This window comes from Salvelinus fontinalis, chromosome 23 (assembly GCF_029448725.1).
Source record: "Salvelinus fontinalis isolate EN_2023a chromosome 23, ASM2944872v1, whole genome shotgun sequence".
NCBI lineage: Eukaryota > Metazoa > Chordata > Actinopteri > Salmoniformes > Salmonidae > Salvelinus > Salvelinus fontinalis.
In genome coordinates this window covers 43,892,844-43,918,355 of record NC_074687.1, presented here as the reverse complement: position 1 = coordinate 43,918,355, position 25,512 = coordinate 43,892,844, and the positions used below count along the sequence as shown (strand labels likewise).

The window sequence follows — 25,512 nt, the reverse complement described above, 5'->3', positions numbered from 1 at the left end:
TACAGACAACGAACACAATTGCATTTTATCAAAGGCAATTTGAATGCACAAAAATACCGTAACGAGATCCTAAAGCCCATCGTGAGGCCCATTTTTTTTTTAAAGGTATCTTTGACCAACAGATGCATATCTCTATTCCCAGTCATGTGAAATCCATTGAATAGGGCCTAATGAACTGTAACTCAGTAAAGTCAATGAAATTGTTGCATGTTGCATTTAGATTTTTGGTCAGTATACTTATAAACCCCTTTAGAAATTATTTTTAAGTAGGCCAGCTTAATGTAAGTGTTACCCTTGCACATTGTTGATAAATATGCCATGACTTCATGATGGTTGGCTTCTCAAGTAGGAGCAGACCCTGAAAGTCTTTATCAAATCAATATTCTTGTAAACAACGCAATTTATGAAATATGGCTGTTTGTTTTACTACAATTGCCATGTTACAAACACAGCACCATCAGATTAGCTACGTCCTACTGCTTCCTTTCTATCCCCTCAGTTTAGTAGGTCATTTAAAAATACCATGAGCATTCTGTGGAAACGTGACGTTACTCCAGTTTCAAACAAGCAGCCCAACAAAAGTATGTGACCCCGCCATCTAAAAATTCAGGAGCGCGCAACACGTGATTTATTTGCCAAAAATCAAGTATGGCGAAATCTGGAAATGATTCTCGCACTGGTGCTTTCTCCAACGGGTCCTAAACCTTACGCTTTGGATAGAGTGGAGCTGCTGCTGCGTACGGAGACTGGATAGAAATCACAACATTCACGAGGGTGTTTGTTCAGGTAGCTTTTCTTTTAACGCAGATATGACAAGCTAATACAGCGGTTGCGAGATGAGACATTTGCTTGACTTGATAGAATTGCAACTATTCAGACGGAGGCGAAGTTGTTATCGCGGGCTATTTATCGGTATATGGTTTTGACTTTCTTTTTCAATTAAAGTATCGCCTAGTAAATATATATATTTTGAAAGTGGGTGGATGTGTAGCAGATCATGTCCAACTGTCATAATGTATTTGATACGAGTATCTACATTATTACATACACGGGCGATATATTATAGCAATAGAGGCGAGTCTCGGTGGTCCAATAGTCAAATCGGATACAACATAACGTTAGTCCCATGGGAATCTACGAATACTGTTGTCGCTCGAGCTACCTTGTAACTTGATGAAATAAGATACTTGGGTTACTGTTGCTGATTATGCATGTTGTAAATTGAGATTATTGCACTTGACGTTTGTGTGAATTCGTTTATTTTACGGCTCATATCCGAAAGGCAAACATTTTTCAACGCTGCGTTGCTAATTATATTGGAATTCCCACGACGTTTCCAATGGTGACATTTAACCAATGATTTATATATATACTAGATGCAAAACAGGGATCGCTGTTTTGAAGCCACCGCACCTCCATTATGGCACTCTTCCACCATTGTTTATTTGATTTAACCTTTAATTAATTGTAAAACATATTTTGGATTCTATAGAAATGCATTTATAAATGTCTACATTTGTTTTTGCCACGTTTATTATATTACATACACCTCAATGCATACTTGTAAACATTTTGTGTGAGCTAAACATACAAATAAATATAAAAAAGTCCTTAAAGTAAACTTTTTAGAAAGTACTAATGTTACTGTTCCCACTACAACAAAACAATACTTAAGTACATGTAACTTTGTTATTGATACATTTACATTAAATACTGTAGAATTCCATTAATTCCCATGGAGGACTGGTTTTCTGAGGAGTGCCAATATGGTGAGCGGTGGCATCAAAGCCTCTCATTGGCCAATACATAGCATCAGCAAACCAGGGTTTATATAAATCATTGCATTCAACACATCCTGCTGTTCCCATCTATTTAGGCTAGGTAGTGACATGTTTACTTCAATAATTGCTTGAGTTTTCCATGGCATGGATGTCGTATTTGTTTCAAAATTGGCGTGTGATATGTGGTAGGCTCCTCCATAACATGCAGTACTGTAGATAACATTTTCTTAGCTTTAAATTCAATTACGGATTGTGACATTTACACATCATTTCACGTCAGAATCCTTTGTTGTATTTAGAGCTAATGTTTTCTGTCATGGCACTAATGGGTGTCAGTCAGGCCTTAGTTTTTTTTAATTAAATGGAACCTCAAATTTCCAAATATTATTTTGAGTGTGATTTGGGACATTTACACTAGACAGGGTTCTACAGATGAGTAATAAAGGGTGAATACATCCAGTTGCACTTTAAAGGGTAAATCAGCAGTTGCTACATACATTTTTGGAGGTATAAAGTAATGATATCTACCCATTTATTCTTGAAGAATATAAAAATATAAGCTTGTTTTACTACATTGTTCGCAAACAATGTAATTGGAAACAAACACTGTATAAACTCCAAGATGCTTAAAACTACAATGTTGATACTATGGATGGTCAGTCCTTGCATCCAAAGCCTTGTCTATGAGTGATTACATTCCTCCAGCCACATCCCTTGGCTGTTTACCAAAAAAGTATCAGGGTGACAGTTTTGTTGTTTGAACTTTTAAATTGCCCTTTTAAGTTTCTCTTAAACCTGTAACAACATTGTATTAACTTTACGTCATTCCAATACTTGTTTTTCAGGCTATTTGCATTGCAAATGGCATACAAATGGAATTGAGCAGTTGTCATTAGCCCATACAAGTGGAATAGGCTCTGTTCCTTCTTTATCATGTTATGTTAGTGATTTGTTAACTTGTCAGAGCATGCCAGAGTTTGTTTAAGCATGTGTTGAACTTGAACTTGAACTTGAACCTTCTCAAAACCATTGGATGAGAAGGTCAGAGGGGGACCAGAGACCTCAAGTTGAGTTGTAAACACACTAACTCTAATCTAAGTAAGCTCTTGCTCCTAGCATATAGATATTCCTTCTATGTTCCAGTTCCCAAGGACTGGCGTTCATCAATCGTAAAAAGGAGCAGCCTTCCAAGAATTTGGCACTGACAGTGGACCGATCTTTAATGACGACTAGTGATGGGATGTTCGAAACTTTTTACTGACGCTGATATTTTCGACTCGTTCAGTCAAAATAACTAATCTTTCGATAAAATTAGTTCATTTGAGTCAGTAATGCCCATAGCATGCATGATCCCATAATGGTGAATGATCAACTGAACTCTGAAGAGTCATGATTCTACGAGCCTCTCTTTCACATGGCGTTCACCATTTGGGGCTTATTGAGCCAGAGGAGTGTATATTAAAATCAGGTCAAATAAATTACTCAAATGAATGAGACAGTAAAAAGGAAATCGCACATCGCTAATGACGACTCAATCTCGGGAATGCGACTGAATGGAGTAGTAAGTTTCATCAGTTTTTTGTCCACGCTCATTGGATACATCCATTGACAGTATTTGATACTGGGGTAGCTTGATTGTATTATGTTAGGACTGCTCAAAGCATGTGCTGTATTGTATGGTATGTTTTACGAGAGATGTAAAAGTAAGTATAAAAAATATTGTACAATCTGATGTGCATTTTCCATAGCAACACCGGGCCAGAACGAAAACATGTCCCTACTGAACGTGACTCAGGTAGCCTATAGATGGGTTCTCAGATTCAGGTAGCCTATAGAGTTTTGCCGGGGGCTCTGAGAATTGTCCTGGCTTCATCCTCCTGTACCCATTGCCCCCTTAGCCCTATTATCAGACAGTTTTGCATCCCATTGAGCTGCTTTGAACTCAGACCCGGGCTGTTGTTCTTTTGGCCTGTTCCAGACGCTTCAAAAAAAGTCCCCAAGAATGGGCAATTAGGCAGAGTTGTCAATTAGAACGGTTGTTTGTTGATGTTGTCACTCTAATGAATGCTAATGGTCTATTAATGGCCCGGAGACAAGGTGACATGACGCCTACGCGTATCAGCGGGCAGAGTAAACAGAGTTTGCCTCGTTCGCCCTCATTCTGCTGCTTGTTCGAGTGCGGCAAAGACTGGCGATGTGAAGAAAAGGAAGGAGAACGATGGGGTGAGTGGTAATGTGAGTTCGAGAAGGGCAGAGAACATGTTAATAGAGTTGGTGTGGAGGGAAGAGAAAAGAAGGGGGGCAGAGAGAAAATAGAGTGATGGTGAAATGGAGCTAGAGCGAGAGAGAGGGCAAGTTTGACAGGGCTGTCATTTAGAAGGCTCGGCAGATGGCAGGGAAAGTGTTCACTTCCTGCTTTTTGTATGGCTGAAAATAGACAGGCTTTTTGTGGCCGTGGCACAACACGGGGTGTCAGTGCTCCCACTACAGTGAACCGCCTCAGCTAAGTTTGTCAATGGTGAGTAAAAATTCAATGCTTGAAAGGTTTGGAGTGCTAAAAAGATACACAGCTTCCCAAACAATTGTTGGTAGACACAGATTGTAACTGAGAGAACCTCCATTCTGAAAGCCTTAAATCAGCATTTTATAGATGCAGGCAGTTTATTTGAAAAGGTCAAAGGTATAAATGAGCCCCCAGTGAATTTACCTGACACTCCTATTCACTCCTTCGCCAAGTTCTCCTTCTCATCCTTCTCTGTTTCAGAAGTGCGTAAAGCCCTGAAAGAAATGATGATCTAGACCCCCGCCTCCTACACCTAGCTGCAGACATCATTGCTCCCCTTTAACATGTATTTTTAACCTCACGCTTGACGTTAAGGAAATCCCCAAGTTATGGAAATCTGCTTTTGTACTGCCTTTCCTGAAAGGTGGAGATCCTTCGCTACTTGACAACTATCAACCCAAATCAAAATTGTCTGTACTGTAAAAGGTACTGAAGTCCTTAGTTAGTAGGCAGCTGAAGGCCTACCTCCAAGAAAACAACATATTACATGGAATGCAATCAGGTTTTAGGTCTGGCCACAGCACTGTTTCAGCAACATTGAAGGTTTTAAATGACATCCACTGTGGTCTTGACAAGAAGTTACATTGTGTGTCTGCCTTTATTGATTTGTCAAAGACATTTGACACCGTGGACCATGCTGTGTTGGTACAAAGGTTAAACTGTTGTGGAATTACTGGTCATGCTCTAGATTGTGTACAATTTGATAGGTCATTTATCAACCAATGTGTAATGGCGGATGGTTGTAAATCTAAGTCCACATAGTTGTGCTCAGGTGTTCCACAAGGTTCTATTTTGGTCCCACTATTGTTCATTTTGTATATCAACTACATTGGGGATCATATTGAAACAGCGGATGTTCATTTTTATCCAGATGATACTGTTCTTTATTCAAGTGGAGGTAGTTTATATTTAGCTTTTGAAAATGCCCAAAGAGCATTTAATATCATACAACAGAATCTGTATGATTTGAAGCTGGTTCTGAATTTGGGTTAAAAAGAATGCATGGTATTTTCAAATGCTAGCCATGTTACTAATCATGTCATTACTACATTGGATGGACATACTATAGAGCAAGTCAAAGTGAACAAATATGTAGGTGTGTGGGTTGATGACAAGCGTGGAGAACTTGATAAGGAAGCTCAAGCTGAGGATAGGTTTTTATTACCGGCATAAGGCTTGTTTTTCTCTGGAGGCCAGGAAGGAGCTGGTATGATGTAAACTACTGGCGGATTTCGATTTTAGTGATGATATATATCATGTGGCCCTCAGGTTCATTACCAATCAAAAACGTATAACTGTGAAAAATGTTTCATTGTTTACTCTACAGCGCCGTTGGCTGGTCGTCATTGACCTTGCGTAGGCATAAACACTGATTTATTTTTATTTTTATTTATTTAACCTTTATTTAACCAGGTAGGCAAATTGAGAACACGTTCTCATTTACAATTGCGACCTGGCCAAGATAAAGCAAAGCAGTTCGACACATACAACAACACATAGTTACACATGGAGTAAAAACAAACATATAGTCAATAATACAGTGAAAAAAAATAAGTCTATATACAATGTGAGCAAGTGAGGTGAGATGAGGGAGGTGAAGGCAAACAGATATATGTATAAATAAATAAAAATATAAAAAGGCCATGGAGGCGAAGTGAGTACAACACAGCAAGTAAAAAAAAAAAACAAAAAAAAAAAAACAAAACACTGGAATGGTTGGTTTGCATTGGAAGAAAGTGCAAAGTAGAGACAGAAATAATGGGGTGCAAAGGAGCAAAATAAATTAATAAATAAATACAGTAGGTAAAGAGGTAGTTGTTTGGGCTAAATTGTAGATGGGTTATGTACAGGTGCAGTAATCTATGAGCTGCTCTGACAGCTGGTGCTTAAAGCTAGTGGGGGAGATAGGTGTTTCCAGTTTCAGAGATTTTTGTAGTTCGTTCCAGTCATTGGCAGCAGAGAACTGGAAGGAGAGGCGTCCAAAGGAAGAATTGGTTTTGGGGGTGACTAGAGAGATATACCTGCTGGAGCGCGTGCTACAGGTAGGTGCTGCTATGGTGACCAGCGAGCTGAGATAAGGGGGGACTTTACCTAGCAGGGTCTTGTAGATGACCTGGAACCAGTGGGTTTGGCGACGAGTATGAAGCGAGGGCCAGCCAACGAGAGTGTACAGGTCGCAGTGGTGGGTAGTATATGGGGCTTTGGTGACAAAACGGATGGCACTGTGATAGACTCCAATTTATTGAGTAGGGTTTTGGAGGCTATTTTGTAAATGACATCACCGAAGTCGAGGATTGGTAGGATGGTCAGTTTTACAATGGTATGTTTGGCAGCATGAGTAAAGGATGCTTTGTTGCGGAATAGGAAGCCAATTCTAGATTTGACTTTGGATTGGAGATGTTTGATGTGGGTCTGGAAGGAGAGTTTACAGTCTAACCAGACACCTAGGTATTTGTAGTTGTCCACATATTCTAAGTCAGAGCCGTCCAAAGTAGTGATGTTGGACAGGCGGGCAGGAGCAGGCAGCGATCGGTTGAAGAGCATGCATTTGGTTTTACTTGTATTTAAGAGCAGTTGGAGGCCGCGGAAGGAGAGTTGTATGGCATTGAAGCTCGCCTGGAGGGTTGTTAACACAGTGTCAAAAGAAGGGCCAGAAGTATACAGAATAGTGTCGTCTGCGTAGAGGTGGATCAGAGAATCACCAGCAGCAAGAGCGACATCATTGATGTAAACAGAGAAGAGAGTCGGTCCAAGAATTGAACCCTGTGGCACCCCCATAGAGACTGCCAGAGGCCCGGACAACAGACCCTCCGATTTGACACACTGAACTCTATCAGAGAAGTAGTTGGTGAACCAGGCGAGGCAATCATTAGAGAAACCAAGGCTGTCGAGTCTGCCAATGAGGATGTGGTGATTGACAGAGTCAAAAGCCTTGGCCAGGTCAATGAATACGGCTGCACAGTATTGTTTCCTATCGATGGCGGTTACGATATCGTTTATGACCTTGAGCGTGGCTGAGGTGCACCCATGACCAGCTCTGAAACCAGATTGCATAGCGGAGAAGGTGTGGTGTGATTCGAAATGGTCGGTAATCTGTTTGTTGACTTGGCTTTCGAAGACCTTAGAAAGGCAGGGTAGGATAGATATAGGTCTGTAGCAGTTAGGGTCAAGGGTGTGTCCCCCTTTGAAGAGGGGGATAACCGCAGCTGCTTTCCAATCTTTGGGGATCTCAGACGACACGAAAGAGAGGTTGAAGAGGCTAGTAATAGGGGTGGCAACAATTTCAGCAGATAGTTTTAGAAAGAAAGGGTCCAGATTATCTAGCCCGGCTGATTTGTAAGGGTCCAGATTTTGCAGCTCATTAAGAACATCAGCTGACTGTATTTGGGAGAAAGAGAAATGGGGAAGGCTTGGGCGAGTAGCAGAGGGGAGGGCAGTGCTGTTGTCCGGGGTAGGGGTAGCCAGGTGGAAAGCATGGCCAGCCGTAGAAAAATGCTTATTGAAATTCTCAATTATAGTGGATTTGTCGGTGGTGACAGTGTTTCCTGTCTTCAGAGCGGTTGGAAGCTGGGAGGAGGTGTTCTTATTCTCCATGGACTTTACGGTGTCCCAGAACTTTTTTGAATTTGTGTTGCAGGAAGCAAATTTCTGCTTGAAAAAGCTAGCCTTGGCTGTTCTAACTGCCTGTGTATATTGGTTTCTGGCTTCCCTGAAAAGTTGCATATCACGGGGGCTGTTCGATGCTAATGCAGAACGCCATAGGATGTTTTTCTGTTGGTTAAGGGCAGTCAGGTCAGGAGAGAACCAAGGGCTATATCTGTTCCTGGTTCTAAATTTCTTGAATGGGGCATGCTTATTCAAGATGGTGAGGAAGGCATTTAAAAAAAATGACCAGGCATCCTCTACTGACGGGATGAGATCAATATCCTTCCAGGATACCCCAGCCAGGTCGATTAGGAAGGCCTGCTCGCTGAAGTGTTTCAGGGAGCGTTTGACAGTGATGAGTGGAGGTCGTTTGACCGCTGACCCATTACGGATGCAGGCAATGAGGCAGTGATCGATGAGATCTTGGTTGAAAACAGCAGAGGTGTATTTGGAGGGCAAGTTTGTTAGGATGATATCTATGAGGGTACCCGTGTTTACGGAATTGGGGTGGTACCTGGTAGGTTCATTGATAATTTGTGTGAGATTGAGGGCATCAAGCTTAGATTGTAGGGTGGCTGGGGTGTTGAGCATGTTCAAATTTAGGTCGCCTAGCAGCACGAGCTCTGAAGATAGATGGGGGGCAATCAGTTCACATATAGTGTCCAGAGCACAGCTGGGGGCAGAGGGTGGTCTATAGCAGGCGGCAATGGTGAGAGACTTGTTTTTAGAGAGGTGGATTTTTAAAAGTAGAAGTTCAAATTGTTTGGGAACAGACCTGGATAGTATAACAGAACTCTGCAGGCAGTCTTTGCAGTAGATTGCAACACCGCCCCCTTTGGCCGTTCTATCTTGTCTGAAAATATTGTAATTGGGGATAAAAATGTCTGAATTTTTGGTGGTCTTTCTAAGCCAGGATTCAGACACGGCTAAAACATCCGGGTTGGTAGAGTGTGCTAAAGCAGTGAACAAAACAAACTTAGGGAGGAGGCTTCTAATGTTAACATGCATGAAGCCAAGGCTATTACGGTTACAGAAGTCATCAAAAGAGAGCGCCTGGGGAATAGGAGTGGAGCCAGGTACTGCAGGGCCTGGATTCACCTCTACATCACCAGAGGAACAGAGGAGAAGTACGATAAGGGTACGGCTAAAAGCTATGAGAATTGGTCGCCTAGAGCTACTAGAGCAGAGAGTAAAAGGAAGTTTCTGGGGGCGATAAAATAGTTTAAAGGAATAATGTACAGACAAAGGTATGGTAGGATGTGAATACAGTGGAGGTAAACCTAGGTATTGAGTGATGATGAGAGAGATCTTGTCTCTAGAAACATCATTGAAACCAGGTGATGTCATCGCATATGTGGGTGGTGGAACTGAGAGGTTGGATATGGTATAGAGAGCAGGGCTAGAATCTCTACAGTGAAATAAGCCAATAAACACTAACCAGAACAGCAATGGACAAGGCATATTTACATTAAGGAGAGGCATGCTTAATCGAGTGATCAATAAGGGTCCAGTGAGTAGAGGTTGGTTGGGGTCGTGGCGATCCAGACAGCTGGCCGGGTATATGGCTATCGGTAGCAGCATAGGATGGAGGTCTGTTTGTAGATACCTCGTGCGTTTCCGTCGGTAGGTTCCGTGTAGTGGGGTTTTGTTCAGATAGCAGCCGATAAGACAGCTAACGATTAGCGGGCCTCAGATGAGCGTTCAGGTAACGTCGGGACGGAGGTGCCGGTTGGATAAATCCCTCGGGCAGATAACGTCGGCAGTCAGTCGTGAAGGCCCGGTGGGGTTCCGTATCTGCAGCAGCAACAAAAGAAACGGGTCCGGATGGTGATGGAACTCCTCAGCTGGCTAGCTCCAGCATGATTTGAGTTTGCTCCGGGGTCGACGTAAGCCAATAGTCACACGGTATGCAGCTAGCTAGCTGCGAAATCAAGTTGCAAGTGTCCAGAGCCTGCGGTTGGAATCCGGGGAAACTGAGAGAAAAAAAGTCCCGGAATGCTCCGGTCCGAGTCGCGTTGCACAAAAGTGCCGGTAGATTATCGAGCTAAAGGAATAGCTGATGACCGCAAAACGTGGGCAGCTGAAACACCAACGCTAGCCAGCAAACCGGCTAATTTCGGGGCAGCTACAGATTAGCTTCTGGCTAGCTATCGGAGTAGCTTCTGGTTAGCTTTCAGGCTAGCTTCTGAATTAGCCCCTGGCTATCTTCCACGATGGATTTTCAGATTGAGGTAAGTAATACTTATTGTAATTGGAGAAGCGGGTTGCAGGAAAGCTTTTGCAGGAAAGCTTTTGTAGTTGAGTTCTTGGATAATAAAATAAATTAAAGATATGTGAAGAAAAGGTGTAAATATATATATATACAGGACACGACACGACAATACGGAAAAAGACGTCTGAACTGCTAAGCCACCTTGGATTACAAGGCCATACTGGGTAAAATACCACTTTATCTCTGTTCTTTTCTTTAATCAGGTCAGTAAATAAATATCCATTACGGTCCCATTCTCATTTGCTTTTAACAGTCCCAAGAATTAGAACAGGTCATGGTAGAAATAGTTTTAGTTACTCAGCTCCGAGGTCCTGGAATTCTCTCCTGAACATTTTAAAATGTGATGATCTAGTCACGTTGGTGGAGTTTAAACACTTGATCGACGTAAATATCATAGAAGAGTGTAATTGTCTTTAGGACAGCTGTTTTTTAGTCATGACATTTGTGTTTTTTTTAACGTAATATGTAATTGTTGTACTGTATGTGTGTCTATAGTTTTGTTCAATGTTGTTAGTATATGTAAGTTGTTTTGTCTGAAACTTTGTTCCCCCTGCTGCTATTGGACCAGGTCCCTCTTGAAAAATTGATTTTTATCTCATTGAGAAAAACCTGTATGAATAAAGGTTAAATAAAAAATGCTGAGGCTTGGCATTGTCCTTCGACAGGTGGCGTCACTCCTACGTAATGCTCGTCCCTCAACCGACCAGTCTTGTAGGTAGTGGAACTCATATTAAAATTGTAATATTCCTGAGCATCCGCCATTCAAAATGAAAACACGAGCTTGGTTTCCATCCAATTGGCGACGGATATATGCGCATTTACCCGCCAATGATGTGTATCCATCAAATTGACTTGTTGCGGCTACATGTTCTCAGAGTATTTCTGATTATTCTGTCCGTAAATCCAAGACCCTCCATTTAGTATGATATGTTACGTTTCGTATGGTATGTATTCATTTGTGGATGTCAATCTGTTTCGTATGATATGTTAGGAATTACAATTTGTATGATATGTTACGGATTTGCAAAACATACATTCGGTTAAATTCCTATGTACCAAATAAAAAATACAAGAAAATAGGATGGAAAGCCATTTAACAGCTCTACTGATGGTTTTGTCACAAAAAAATGTTGCATTGTATAGAGAATATGTCCACTCTGGTCTTGGCACGTGTGCTCTAGCCAACAGCTCGTGCTCGCAGATACAGTGCGGGTATAGCCTACATGATGAAATTATTATGGACAAAAGAGCTAGATTATTTTTATTTGTCAAACGGCAGCCAAGCATCGATCATCATGTCACCAGAATAAGACCCTCGATATTAATAGGAAATTAGCATCAAGTTCATCACTGTGCATTTTCACCACCCTGTGAAGTTCATCATAATTTATTTATTCTGTAGCCTATAAACTGCATGCTTTCTCGAATAGTAGTAGGAGGACCACACAATGTCATCGCGTGACTCCAAGTTTACTTCGATATTATGGTTATCATATCAATATTGTGCAAAAAATGCTAAAAACCGGTTTTCACTTTGCCATTATGGGGTAGTGTGTGTAGATTGCTGAGGATTAGATATATTTTTAATCCACTTAGAATAAGGCTGTAACGTAACAATGTGGAAAAAGTCAAAGGGCTAAATACTTTCCGAAGGCACTGTATATGCTACGATACTTTACTGTACTATAGGGGTGGCCGGTGGCCTATTGGCTAGAGCGTTGGGCCAGTAACCGCAAGGTTGCAAGATCGAATCCCTGAGCTGACAAGGTAAAAATCTGTCGTTCTGCCCCGGAACAAGGCAGTTAACCCACTGTTCCTAGGCTGTTTTTTATTTTTATTCCACGTATGGAAACCTGTTTACTGTTCCTAATTCATGATATCGCTCTGCTCTCTTAGGACTTTGTATGAAATAGGCAGAGTAGCTAGCTACATTATTAACTACACACATTGTGCCAGTGGCTTAGCAATTAGCAATTGCAAGAAAATAAAAACAAAGCAGTGGCTACCTACTGCAAAAATATGTGCAACCATGTCGGTCGTCAGTGCCTGACCAGCCGCTTAACCAACTTAACCGATAACCAAACTTAACCAATAATGACAGAAATCAGTCCGTAGATCAACATGTTTCTCCATGATCGCTACTTTGCAGTGTTCTGTTTGAGACCACCTGAAGCAAGACCGGAGCAAATCGAGTCCGAGTCAAGACCAATTCAAGACAACATTGTCACATCAATATCTCACCATTTTTTTCATAAAACCCCTCTTTTGGTGGGTTACAGTGATTAATGGTATATGATTGGTTCAGGCTTTCTCTCGAATGGAAAAACTCAACATGAAAATAATGTTTAATTTGACCCTGCTGCCCCAGCTAGGTTATGACCAACTTTGTCAGCGCCAACATTCAGATTTGGACAACAATATCCAGGTAAGAAACTGTACATAATTCGTTTTTATGTTGGTAATGATAATATTGACAATTGAGTAATTTCACCGATTTGATTAGATAAGAACTTTTGAAGCTTGGTGTGAGCTAACTAGCTACCAAGTCAAGTAGACTTGAAAAGCAGAATCAACTTGAAAGTGAGTTGACAATTTCTATCAGAGGTCAACATTCATATTATCTCATCAATGACGTCGATTTTTTTTAAAGTACATGAAATCTTTATGAAGTGAATCAGAGATTTAAAAAAAATCTCATAATGTTAGCCATATAGCTAGATTGCTAGCTAGCTACCTATTTAACTATGCTGTTAGCCAGTGTTGGTCAAGTCAGTCACCCAAGACGGAGCAAGTAGCCTACTTGATTAAGTCTTGTCTTGTCTTTTTTGATAATGTTTTCTTTGATAACTGTACAAAATAAAATGCATTTGTTGGTATTAGAGCTAAAAACAACTGGCTAGTGATTATGTTGTCCATAGCTAACCAGCCAAAAGAGAGGGGTGCTGTGAAGGATTGGATAGCTATATTTTACTAGCTAGTCATATCCCCATAGCCATGTAGCCATCCCCTGATGACTACATGGCTATATCTCATTAGGTGTCTGTTTATCTGTGATAAGATTCCTATAAAATATTAAGCGTTCTGGCTGTTGATTGCAAGAATGAATGTAAGGTTATAGCCAAATCCTTATGATAATAGCTTATAAATAATGACTTTGTGGTGGTCAACTTGGTAACTAAATGTTCCTGATCTAGCTGGTTTGTGATTTTGCTACTTACAGGCATACATGATCATAATATTTCAGTTATGCAATTTAATGACATGTTTTCTCAAATGTTATAGTGAAACCTTTTATTGTCCAAAAAGTTAACTTTGTCACCTTGAAATTGATAACTTGTGGATACGCTATCCACTTTCATAGATGATTCCCTTTTTTTATGTACAGAAGTCTATTCTGAATATAATTTTTTGTTAATCGTAGGCTATTCTTTGGAAGGGTTGTCATTAATTTACATTTGAAATGTTAATTGAATTGTTTTTCTTCATGTTTGAGCTTTAGAAATGGACAGAGGAGACCAGTACCAGGGAATGATGCAATCCATGTCCATGAGGAGGAGGACACTGATGGCAGATGTGCGGAAGGCCTGCAGGATGTGAAGGACCAAGAAGGTATGTCCTTCTTAGAGTAAGATGCCGTTGAGGCTGAGCTACTCGGAGAAGACGAGGATGAAGAGAATGAGATCAAGGAGCCAGAGGAAGTTGAGAAGCCAACACCTGGGGCCTCTCAACACATAACTGATGTGTTATTGTTATCTATTATCCGATATATAAAAATCCTTGAATGAGTAGGTGTGTACAAACTTTTGACTGATACTGTGGGTGGATGTATAAATATATAACAATATACAGTTGAAGTCGGAAGTTTACATACACTTTGGTTGGTGTCATTAAAACTCGTTTTTCAACCACTCCTCACATTTCTTGTTAACACACTATAGTTTTGGCAAGTCGGTTAGGACATCTACTTTGTGCATGACAAGTCATTTTTCCAACAATTGTTTACAGACAGATTATTTCACTTATAATTCACTGTATCACAATTCCAGTGGGTCAGAAGTTTACTTACACTAAGTTGACTGTGCCTTTAAACAGCTTGGAAAATTCCAGAAAATTATGTCATGGCTTGAGAAGCTTCTGATTGGCTAATTGACATCATTTGAGTCAATTGGAGGTGTACCTGTGGATGTAGCTCAGACTGGCAGAATCTTTTTCAATATTGCACAAATTATCGCAATGATATGCCACTTTGACACTGAAAACGGAGAATCTGAGATCAATTAAAAAAAACGACCTTGTCTTGAATCCATATTGTAGGCTGCAACATGAGGAGGAAATTGTAGTCCTAAAAATGCATTCCAGTTTCACTGACTCACTCATTAATGCGCAGCTCACTCGCTGGTGATGGCCAATGCACTCTTGTTTTACTTTATAAAACAATATTTTACTTTGTAAAGCAGAATACGGATTAATCTTCTCTTTTCAGCAGGAGCCATTTGCTTTCCAACTTGTGTTTTTTTGCAGTTGTATTTGAAATTTTGCGAAAGCCCTGTTTTGTCTGCAAACTGTTCACTGACAGATTTGCCGTGCATTCCCTACTGTAGGATGTGCACTCTTATTGGGCTACACACAACCCACAGCTAGGCAATCTTTTAAAAGAAGCTATTGATCCTCTGCGGCTATATTATAGGCCTTCTCATGGTGTGGTAGGCTATTCTGAATTATTTCATTTCTTTCTGTACAGACAGCAATAATTATATAACTTTGGCAAATGTATTTCAATTTATCAGGGGTGTTGCAGCTCCTCCAGAACACTCTACGCGCCTATGATTTTTTAAGGAAATAAATGTGAAGTGCAAAGCTAGAGAGAAGAGAGTTGCAGGCTCACGTCTATCAGAGCAGAGAGTGGGAGAGACCATATAAATTAAAAATATAAACGTAAAGAGTTGGTCCTATGTTTCATGACCTGAAATAAAATCTCAGGCATTTTCCATACGCACAAAAGGCTTATTTCGCTCAAATTTTGTGCACAAATTTGTTTACATCCCTCTTAGTGAGCATTTCTCCATTGCTAATAAAATCCATCCACCTGACAGGTGTGGCATATCAAGAAGCTGATTAAATGGTATGATCATTACACAGGTGCACCTTGTGCTGGGGATAATATAAGACCACTCTAACATGTGCAGTTTTGTCAGACACCACAATGTCTGAAGTTTTGAGGGAGCGTGCAATTGGCGTGCTGACTGCAAGAAGGTCCACGAGAGCTGTTGCCAGATAATTTAATGTTATTTCTCTACCATAAGCCACCTCCAACATTGTTTTAGAGAATTTGGTGATGATGCACAGCGCATGCATATTTTCTGCAACTTTTTCAAATCATAGTCATCATATAGGCATATGGGCTAAGCTAAATGTTTTTCTAAGGTTTGCATCACAACTGAAGTTGCCAAATAACTCCAAACGTAGCCTAAAGTCCCAAGACCCCTGGAACATGGTTGGAGAACCCGAAGCCTAAAGCAGTGTTTCCCAAACTTGGTCCTGGGACCCAGGGGGGCCTCAGGACTGAGTTTGGGAAACCCTGGCCGACAAAGCCTAGTGAAACGTGTTCTTATAAGCCTAGTCATTGCACAGTCGTCATTGCACAGTAAGCCTAGTCATTGACACTATTTAATAAAAGCGGATCCCAGCTTTCTCGTGCTGCTATATTTATTGCTCAATTCTTTAAAATTAAGCACATTAATCCACTTTACAAATGATGTAGCCTAACTGGCATATTAAAAAAAAAAAAAAAAGTATCTGCACATAACCTCCATTCGCTATTTGACTGCAGGCTATGGATGATTTTTTTTAAAGACCAGATTAAACTTTACTTGTTACTTCTGTGAATTTTCATTATCCTCCCTCATGAGGGAGAGAAATTAGAAATTATCTTAAATATATGTGTGTTTTTGGTAGCAGAATAATAAGACACTAGGCAATATTTCTTAAACTTACAGAAGGAAAATAATTTCGGCACAACTAAATATAAATGTTGATATTAGTTGGCAGGGGTCTTTACTTAAACATTATTGTGTTTTGGTGTATTTTTAATAGCCTTTTCTTTTGACTTTTTCTGCTAGATGTTTTCTAAGACCCCCTTTCCATCTGTTTGACTAGAAATCATTAGTGCTCATGTTTGGTTCTTGTCGACTTACACCTTATGGAACAGTGGGGACTGTGAAGAGACACACACGCACACACACTCACAGGAACAGACACACACACACACACACACACACACACACACACACACACACACACACACACACACACACACACACACACACACACACACACACACACACACACACACACACACACACACACACACACACACACACACACACACACACTCTATACACACATACAGTGTAATACTGTTGTATATTATACATTTTGTATTGTAGATATGTAGTGGTATAATAATGTTATGTTGTACTGTTTTATCTTTTTTATCTGTGATGTAAGTGGCTTAATGTGAGTGGCTGCTACCTTGGCATTCCGGAATCTATTTACCATGCAGGATCCGGTACTTCTCATGGCATGAACAAAAATAATCATTGTTTGCAATTCATTTTTTAAAATAAAATGGTAAAAGTTAAATCAGGTTGACTCCTTGATTCCTCTGCCTCCCAAAAAAGATACTTTGAAAACACAATTTATTTGCCTGACTGTTCCCGGGCTTATGGTTTGCGCATTGTAACCTATGTTTTCAGTGGCCGTTGCTGTGGTGAGAGAGAAAATCGTGCGCCTGTAGCCCATCTCTGCTCCTAGAGGCATGAGCCTTTAACCATCTTTCCATCTGTCCAGCATTTCACTACAAATGTATTTAGTTATTTAATATGCCCATTAGTAAAAATGTTCTCTTATATAATTGTAGGACAACTATGCTTAGATGAGACATTATTTGTGGTTGAATTGATGGCATGTTGTTTGGTTAGCCTACCTCACTGCTGGCTTATATGGTGGTGGTGGTGAGATATTCTGTAAGGTAATGTGTCCGCAATAGAAAACAGGCCCTATTACTATTCAAAATCAACTACTCTAATTACAATCAATGAACCAACATCATCGCTACAGTGTTCTCTAGCAGACCATCCTCATGGATAGAAGGTTTAGAGCCTAGCATAAGCCAACCAGTCCATACAGCAGGGGCGTGGGTCTGGGAGGACACAGACACAGGCCCATCCACTGGGGAGCCAGTTTCTGCCAGGCACACCCAATCAGATTGAGCAAAATCAAATACATTATTATATTTAAAAAAAATACTCCTCACCACCAACCCCCTTACACTCGTGTTGGGCCGTCCCCATTTTTTGCAGGCCCAACCACCAACGAATTTCTGGCTATGCCCTTCCCATATAGTATGCATAATAATACAGTCCACACTCAAATGCTATTACTAGAGTTTGTTTCATTTTGCTGTAAAGCAATTATGTACCAAAGACATCTTCAATCTATGGGCTTTTTTAACATTTTTCTGCTGTGCATAATATGTGGTAGGCTGTGTTATTTTTTTTCTTTCCCCCAGGCTTGTGCTCTATGCATATATTCTAATATGTGTATAGGTGTTCAGTATGTGATGTCTAAAATGCTTTGAATGAATCAGCACCTTGGTTAGTGCTGTACATTTCAGCAACAACACAGTAGCCTACCTATGTGATTTGTCCGCTGCTCTGCTGAATTGGTCACATTTCTTCTCGCGTGTTCCGTTACCTCAGAGCCTCCCAGGTTATACGTTTTTAACTGTTTGGGCTAGAAACAAGCAGCTTAATCATAACAACAACAAAAAAAATTGTAGGTGCACTGGTGCTCTCAATTTTAAACGAGCCTGTTTAGACCTGACTTATGATAGCGAAACGGCAATTAATTTTGCAAGGGGCACTAAACCCTCCCCGAGATCCTTTACAACACCTCAACCCAACCCTTGCCTTAACAAAACCATTCAGGAGCCGTCACATAGCCTGCCTTTGTCAGTCAGCGTCTCTGGATCTGCAGTGGCCGTTGTGTCATTTGTCAATAGAAGTAGGAAAAACTTCAACAACGAAAACACAGTAACGTGTCAATCTGCTATAGCATCATTTTTTCGATAAACACGTGCAGGCATGTAGACTACCGTTAATCGTGGTCCCTGAGTGAATTATTCATAGTCAATTAGGCCCAAGAGGCAGGCAGCAGCTGTCGAACACCAGAAGTGCATTTCAATGATTAATTTGGCGTGGCGCACACCCCTAATTGTTGTTTACCGCTCGCAATCTCCAGCACATGTTATTTTTATGCAGACATGATTACTTTTGGTGCCACTTGGAGCGCTGGGGAAATGAACCCCTGTGCTGCGAAAGCCATATTTCTGTCAAGTGACATGAGACATTTTTAGACCGGTATAGTGTTCATTTTCAGTTTTTCTTATCCAATGTCAGTCAAAAAGACATACAACTGGAAACATTAAGAAGGGAATGTTTAGAGAGACTTGCATTGATCATTATTAGTTCACTCAATTAATGTCTTTTGATATGATCTGCCATGACACACTGGAGTGTCACATTTTGTTTAACCTGCTTTAACCAGGTTAGTCATTAAGAACAAATTGTCTTTTTACAGTGCAATTATGACCTTGTTTGTCAAGAAGCCTAGTCTATTCACAAATGCTCAACATGACCCGTTCCTCCTGAGTGGTATTAAATGGAGTTGTGCACACCATACCGAAGTCTTTTGCCACAGAAAATTGCTTGACCTTTGAACCCTTTTGTATTGAGGAAACGGAATGGCAGATGTTCCAGGGCTGCAGTCCAAAGCTCTACCCTTCTAAGCCAAGTGTGCACTTGTTAACTCTCCCTCATTGATTTCAAAGAGTTGGATTGGTGTAAGCATGGGCTTAAAGTAAGTGTTCAGTGTTTCCAGAGTGATATGAAATATGACCTAGAATTAATTACAATATGAGTGAAATAGTTTTCCTTCCAAAAAATTGTAATTAAGTATGTTAAAAAGCAGGGTTTCAGTGTTGGAATAGTGTGTGCGTGACCCAACAACAGAATGGTGTGGGTGTGTACCGGTCATTCAAAATATTAGTGCGAGTAGCCCTCTAATTGGCCAGCTCCTCCTCTATGAGGAAATGGCAAGCCTTTTTGAAACGGTCTGTTTGAGATGCAAGTTTGAGGTGGGTTTTTTGAAGTGTATTTTTTCCCCCTCCAAGTTCTGCTTTGGCCACATCTGAGTATAGGATGAGTCAACAATATTTGGGTATGAGTTAACAGAATATTAACTTCTAAAATATTTTCACTGGACAGTTACTTTAACCATATTGCTCACACCTGTCCATTCCTTGTAAATCCATAAACGGGAGTGAACGAGTGCACACTTCGGGGGGGGGGGGAGTATAGAGAATTGGAGGGCAGCCCAAGACTGTTGTGTTGCGCAGTTGTGTATTGTAGAGAGGATGAAACAATGTTTTATTTTCATTTTTATTAGGGTCTCTTTTAATCGTTAACAAGCTTTAAAACACAATTTACAATACAATTACATTTCCACAAATAACACTGTTGCAAACAACAGATACACACTGACATATTGAAATGTAAAAACATAATATATATACAAAAGTAAATAAGAAAAAACTCAAATATGATCATGATCAATTTTTTGGCAATCTGAAAACATAGAGATTGGTTCAGTCATCTACTATAGTCATGAACAACATCAGTCTATTATTTTCAAGTGGTCCTAAAGTTCTCATATAAACTATTACATTTTCTGAATCGTAATGTTTTTTCCCCCCCTATTTGTCTTCTCTGCTGGGGTAAGACACGGTGGAGATCCTATTCCTTGTATTGACCGAATGTTGGTCGCTTAACAACTGGCTGTTTTAAATGGTGTACTTGGTGAAACAAAGTGAGCATGTTCTTTTTCATTATGTTGTCGATTGCTGGCCACCCAAGAACGTTGTGCATGACTACAACAGAAGAATCACATGTCCACCTGAGAACAATCTTTGCTGCTTCATTCTGTGCAATCTGCATCCACCCAATCTCACATGCTGATGCATTTCCCCACACCACACAACTGTAGTTCTCCTGACTCCCAATTAATGCTGGGGTTGTTTGCCTAAGAATATTTCACGGAAGATACTTAGCTATCCTTCTGACCATGCACACAATCCTAATTCTTTTCATGCATGGATTAGTTATTTGAGCTGAGCGTGATAAGTAGTTGTAGAGCTGCAGCCCTAGTAGTTTAGTTTCTGACACGTCCTCAATTGGCTCTTGCCTCGTGTTTAATCACATCCCATGTTTCGTCTACCTTTTCCCTGATAAAAACAGACCAACATAACTTTGGTTTTCTTAGCATCCAAAACAAGTTTGTTCCAACAGACCCACTCCCTGATATTTCCCAAATCCACTTGTAGAACTTCCTGTACCTGTTGAACAGATTGTCTTGCTGTATACGTTGTAGTATTATTTGCAAATATAGTAGCTTGAGTTCCAGACAGGCCATAAGGAAAGTAATTGGTATATATTAAATAAAGAAGTGGCTCAAGGCAGCTGCCCTGTGCAATTTTACTCGAGCACGAGGGGAGGAAAAATACCCATTTAAATAGGTGGACTGTTTCCTGTCAGTTAGATATGACTATACTAGAGCTGGGCGATATGGGCAAAAATATCTATTGTGATAAATTGCCTGAATTGAATAAAGGATCCGTTTTTTTATCCTTTAAACTTGTAGCCATCGGTTGTCCCATTAACAATCTCCCATATTAGTAAACTTCACATTTCTCTAGTATAGGCTAGGGCTGGGCGGTAAACTATATTTGACCATATACCGGTATTGATGCACGGACCGGTTTGGATTTTTACTTTACCTTACATAGCGGTACTTCAATGTTTGGTTTGTAAAATGTAATATAAACATGATAACTAAGTGGCGTACCTCGAGAATGACCCTTTTCCAATGACCAATTAAATATGAGTTTCAGTGGAGCTGCAATTGGGGGAGCAGCATAGCAAAGCAAAATATTGTCCATAAGATCATTACCTGTAGATTTACCATTGGGCAATGACTTCAATAGGTTGACTAAAGAGCAAGTATTTGACTTATAACATGATCATCAATCAATTGGACAATAGCTTGCTTGGAAGAATTTTACGGATGAGATGGAAAAAACGATGTGCCATGCCAGAAAAAGTAGAAGTGATGTGTTCTGTGTAAATAATGAGTGATGACAACTAAATGATGTCTTGTTTGACAGTTTTGAGTCCAGGGGGTAGATTGAGACAGTGGCTGTGTCCAAAAAACCCGAACTTGCGTTCTAAATAGTAGGCTGATTGGGAATGCGAAAATAGAACGTTTTCTAGTATGTGACATTTTGAAAATGTAGTATGCTTTAAATGCCAGGATGTCATACTCATTTCGGCTTTTCATCTAGTAGAATTCGATGCACGTTATTGAGGAAGGGAAGTGTTTTTTCAGACCTACAGTGCATTCGAAAATTATACAAGACCCCTTGACTTTTTCCACATTTTGTTACATTACAGCCTTATTCCACAATGGATTAAACATATTTTTTCCCTCAATCTACACATAATACCCCAATGATTGACAATGATTTTTTATTTTTTATGTTTGCGCATTTATAAAAAAATAAAAAACGGAAATACATGATTTTCATAAGTATTGTGACCCTTTGCTATGAGACTCAAAATTGAGCTCAGGTGCGTTCTGTTTCCATTGATCATCCTTGAGATGTTTCTACAACTTTATTGGACTCCACTTGTGGTAAATTCAATTGTTTGGACATGATTTGGAAATGCACACACCTGTATATATATATATATATATATATATATAAGGTCCCACAGTTGGCAGTGCATATCAGAGCAAAAACCAAGCCATAAGCCATGAGGTTGAAGGAATTGTCCGTTGAGCTCCGAGACAGGATTGTGTCGAGGCACAGATGTGGGGAAGGGTACCAAAAAATGTCTGCAGCATCAAAGGTCCCCAAGAACACAGTAGCCTCCATCCTTCTTAAATGTAAGAAGCTTGGAACCACTAAGACTTCCTAGAGCTGGCCGCCCGGCTGAACTGAGCAATCGGGGGAGAAGGACCTTGGTCAGGGAGGTGACCAAGAACCCAATGGTCACTCTGACAGAGCTCCAGAGTTCCTCTGTGGAGATGGGAGAACCTTCTAGAAGCACACTTGTAGTTTCCATCCGGTAGAGGCGCAAATAGATGTTGTGCAGGGGTATTTTGGGGTGGTAGATCAGAGTTTACCAATTGATCTCTGAGATTTCTGCCCCATCGAGAATAAGACCAAGGGAGGGTCCGAAAACACATTTCCGATACTGTCATCGGATCTTAGAATGGATCTTAGAATGTGCCAATGTTTGAACGATTCCCTTAATCGGTTCAGAGCACGGGGAAGTGAGGATGCAAAAATGCTTCTTTTTGCGAGGCTGTCCTTGAAAGAGATCATGTCTCGATTTGTTTTGGATTTTCTCAATGGCAGTATTAATCTGACCATTTTTGTACCCCCCTCTCCTTGAAATTTCTTTGTTTCTCAGCCTTATTTCTGTCGAAATCGGTTTGTTTTTTGCAAATTCTTTAGGTTCGACAGAATTGGATGTAGGGCAAACTGTTTTTCAAGGGAAGTGGGTGTCATTATACCCTGATGAAGACAGCTTGTCTGTCAACGTTGGTTATAATTCAATTATTGCATCTGCGCTCCTTTTGTTTGACAACGGCTGATAATCAGATATGAGGACAGGCTATACCAAAATGAACGAATCGTGGGAAACAATGCACTTGTGCATTACATGACGCATTCTCAGTATGGGTGGGCCTAGTATGTTGATATTTGTTTGTTACGGAATACATTTTTACATTCTAAATGGTATATACACTCAGTGTACCAAACATACCCTTTCCATTACATAGATTGACCAGGTGAATCCAGGTGAAAGATATGATCACTGATTGATGTCACTTGTGAAATCCACTTCCGCATTGGAGTCAGCATGGGCTAGCATTCCTGTGGAAAGCTTTTGACACCTTGTAGAGTCCATGCCCTGACGAATTGAGTCTGTTCTGAGGTCAAAAGGAGGTGCAATTCAAAATTAGGAAGGTGTTCCTAATGTTTTGTACACTGTTAAATAGCCTATATAGTATTCTTAAACTTTGAATTGTATGGGAGCATATTTGGTCCACATATGACCAACCTCATTTAAACTTGAGTATTTATGTGCCTTGACAGGTTGAATTCATGGTGGAGAAGCAAGCCAACTACAACCACCTGAAAGCTGTGTTGTCTAGAATGAGCCCTTGAGACGCTCCCTCCTCCTCCTCCCTCATCATATTGTCCCTTGCAGTGTTCATCCAGCCGGACAGTCGATGGTGTTCAACTTACACCCCCCCAGAGGAGTACTGAGGCCGTCTTCCTCATCCTCTTCATCCGTCTTCTCAGGAATGGTACCCCAACAATGGATTCCTACAGTCGCCTAGGTAAGAGTTTGTCTGGTTGACCAGTGCTGGGTCGTGTTAATTCGTGCACACTGTAGTAAAAATGTTTTGCAATGGAAAACTGCCTGGTTAGAACAACACCCTGCAGTACCAGCAGACCAAGGTTGTCAAATCTTGTGCTACATCAAACCAAACGCTTTTGAACCTCTTCCCACTTGAGTTGAATTAGATTGATATTGCTTTTTTATCGCTGGTGTCCTTATGTCAACTCTCTGGTGTTTGAGGAGCTGCCATTAATTAGCTTGTTTGCCTCGCCTGAGGTGGAGTCAGATCTTTGGCTGCTGTAGGTGACAGGCCTTATGGTTAGAGAGACAGCTGGGAAGGATTCTCACTAAACGGAATGAATTAACTGCATAACATAAAGATTGTATGGCATGTTGTGTGTTTCTCTGGCCAAAATGTGACATGTATCTGTTGATATGATGGAATGTACAGTCACCTCAAATTATTGGCACCCTTGATAAAGATAAAAAGGACCATGAAATAAATAATACACATGAGCTATATTTTATGCAAACATTTTTTGAAAATTATATTATTTTATACTAATACAATTGCTCAGAGCAATGTATTTTGTTTAACAAGTAATAAAAACAATTCTCAAAAAGATAAGAGTCAATTATTGGCACCCTAAAGATTCTTATAAAAAAAATTGAACAAAATAAAATCTGCATTAACATTCTATAAAAAAAAAGTGAATCTGTTTAAAGCAGGAATCCACAGGTCAGTGGTGACCCTATGCCACCCCACTCCTTGTGAAATGTTTTCACTTTGAATGAAGACAAGGGGGTTGAGCCCTTAGCCGCCTTGGGCTAGCCTTCTGGGCAAGGTGAGTCTTTGCGCTAATCCAGCCTATTCGAATCACCCTGCTGCCCCAGAGCTGGAGAAGAAGTGAAAGTCACTTGCAACCTAATGTTACAGCTGCCTTAAACAAACAGAGCAGACGAAGCCAACAAGCATTGTTCTTTAAGAGTCGGCAGGTAGCCTAGTGGTTAGAGCGTTGGACTAGTAACCGAAAGGTTGCAAGATCGAATCCCCGAGCTGACAACCCACTGTTCCTACACCGCCATTAAAAATAAGAATTTGTTCTTAACTGACTTGCCTAGTAAAATAAAAAAAAATCTCTGTTCTTGGATCTGAATCATCTCAAACCCCAAGTGAGAAAAACACAGGGGCAGCAGGTAGCCTAGTGGTTAGATTGTTGGGCCTGTAACCAAAAGGTTGCTGGATCAAAACCCCTGGCTGACAAGGTATAAATCTGGCGTTCTGCCCACTGTTCCCCGGTAGGCCGTCATTGTAAATAAGAATTTGTTCTTAACTGACTTGCTGAGTTAAAAAAATATTCACTTTTTGGGGAATTATTCTGGAATAAATTTTGAACTACCCCCTTGTTTTCTTTCAAAGTGAAAATGGTACATAAGAAGTGGAGCGTCATAAATCAGGCAATGGGTAAAAACGTTCCTGGTAGAGGACAATTGTATCTTGTCCCCACACACAGTGAGGAAGATGGTTCGGGAGGGAAAGAAAAATTCAAGGGCCACAGTTGGAGAATGACAAAAACCTCCATGCCAATAGGCTCTTTGGAAGATTTGCCAGAGAGAGCAAGTCACCAACAAATGTAAACGCCTGGAGTTTGCGAAACGGCAATGGCACTTGGATTGGAACCAAGTGGACCATGGAGTGCTATGGTCAGATGAGACAAA

General features: G+C 40.5%; 1 protein-coding gene across 3 annotated transcripts in view; it reads left to right on the top strand.

Annotated features, from left to right (window-relative positions):
• Nucleotides 1-586: 586 nt before the first annotated feature.
• LOC129821382 (histone deacetylase 4-like) overlaps nt 587-25,512 on the top strand; it is a 268,758-nt gene continuing 243,832 nt past the window's right edge. For 2 of the 3 annotated variants that reach the window (XM_055879008.1, XM_055879006.1), the window contains exons 1-2: nt 588-786; nt 23,544-23,791. In XM_055879008.1, the coding sequence (XP_055734983.1) occupies nt 23,770-23,791 (22 nt within the window). In that variant the 5' untranslated portion in view covers nt 588-786; nt 23,544-23,769. Of the gene's footprint in view, nt 787-23,543; nt 23,792-25,512 lie in introns of all 3 variants that reach the window. The other variant, XM_055879007.1, reaches the window with a different exon arrangement.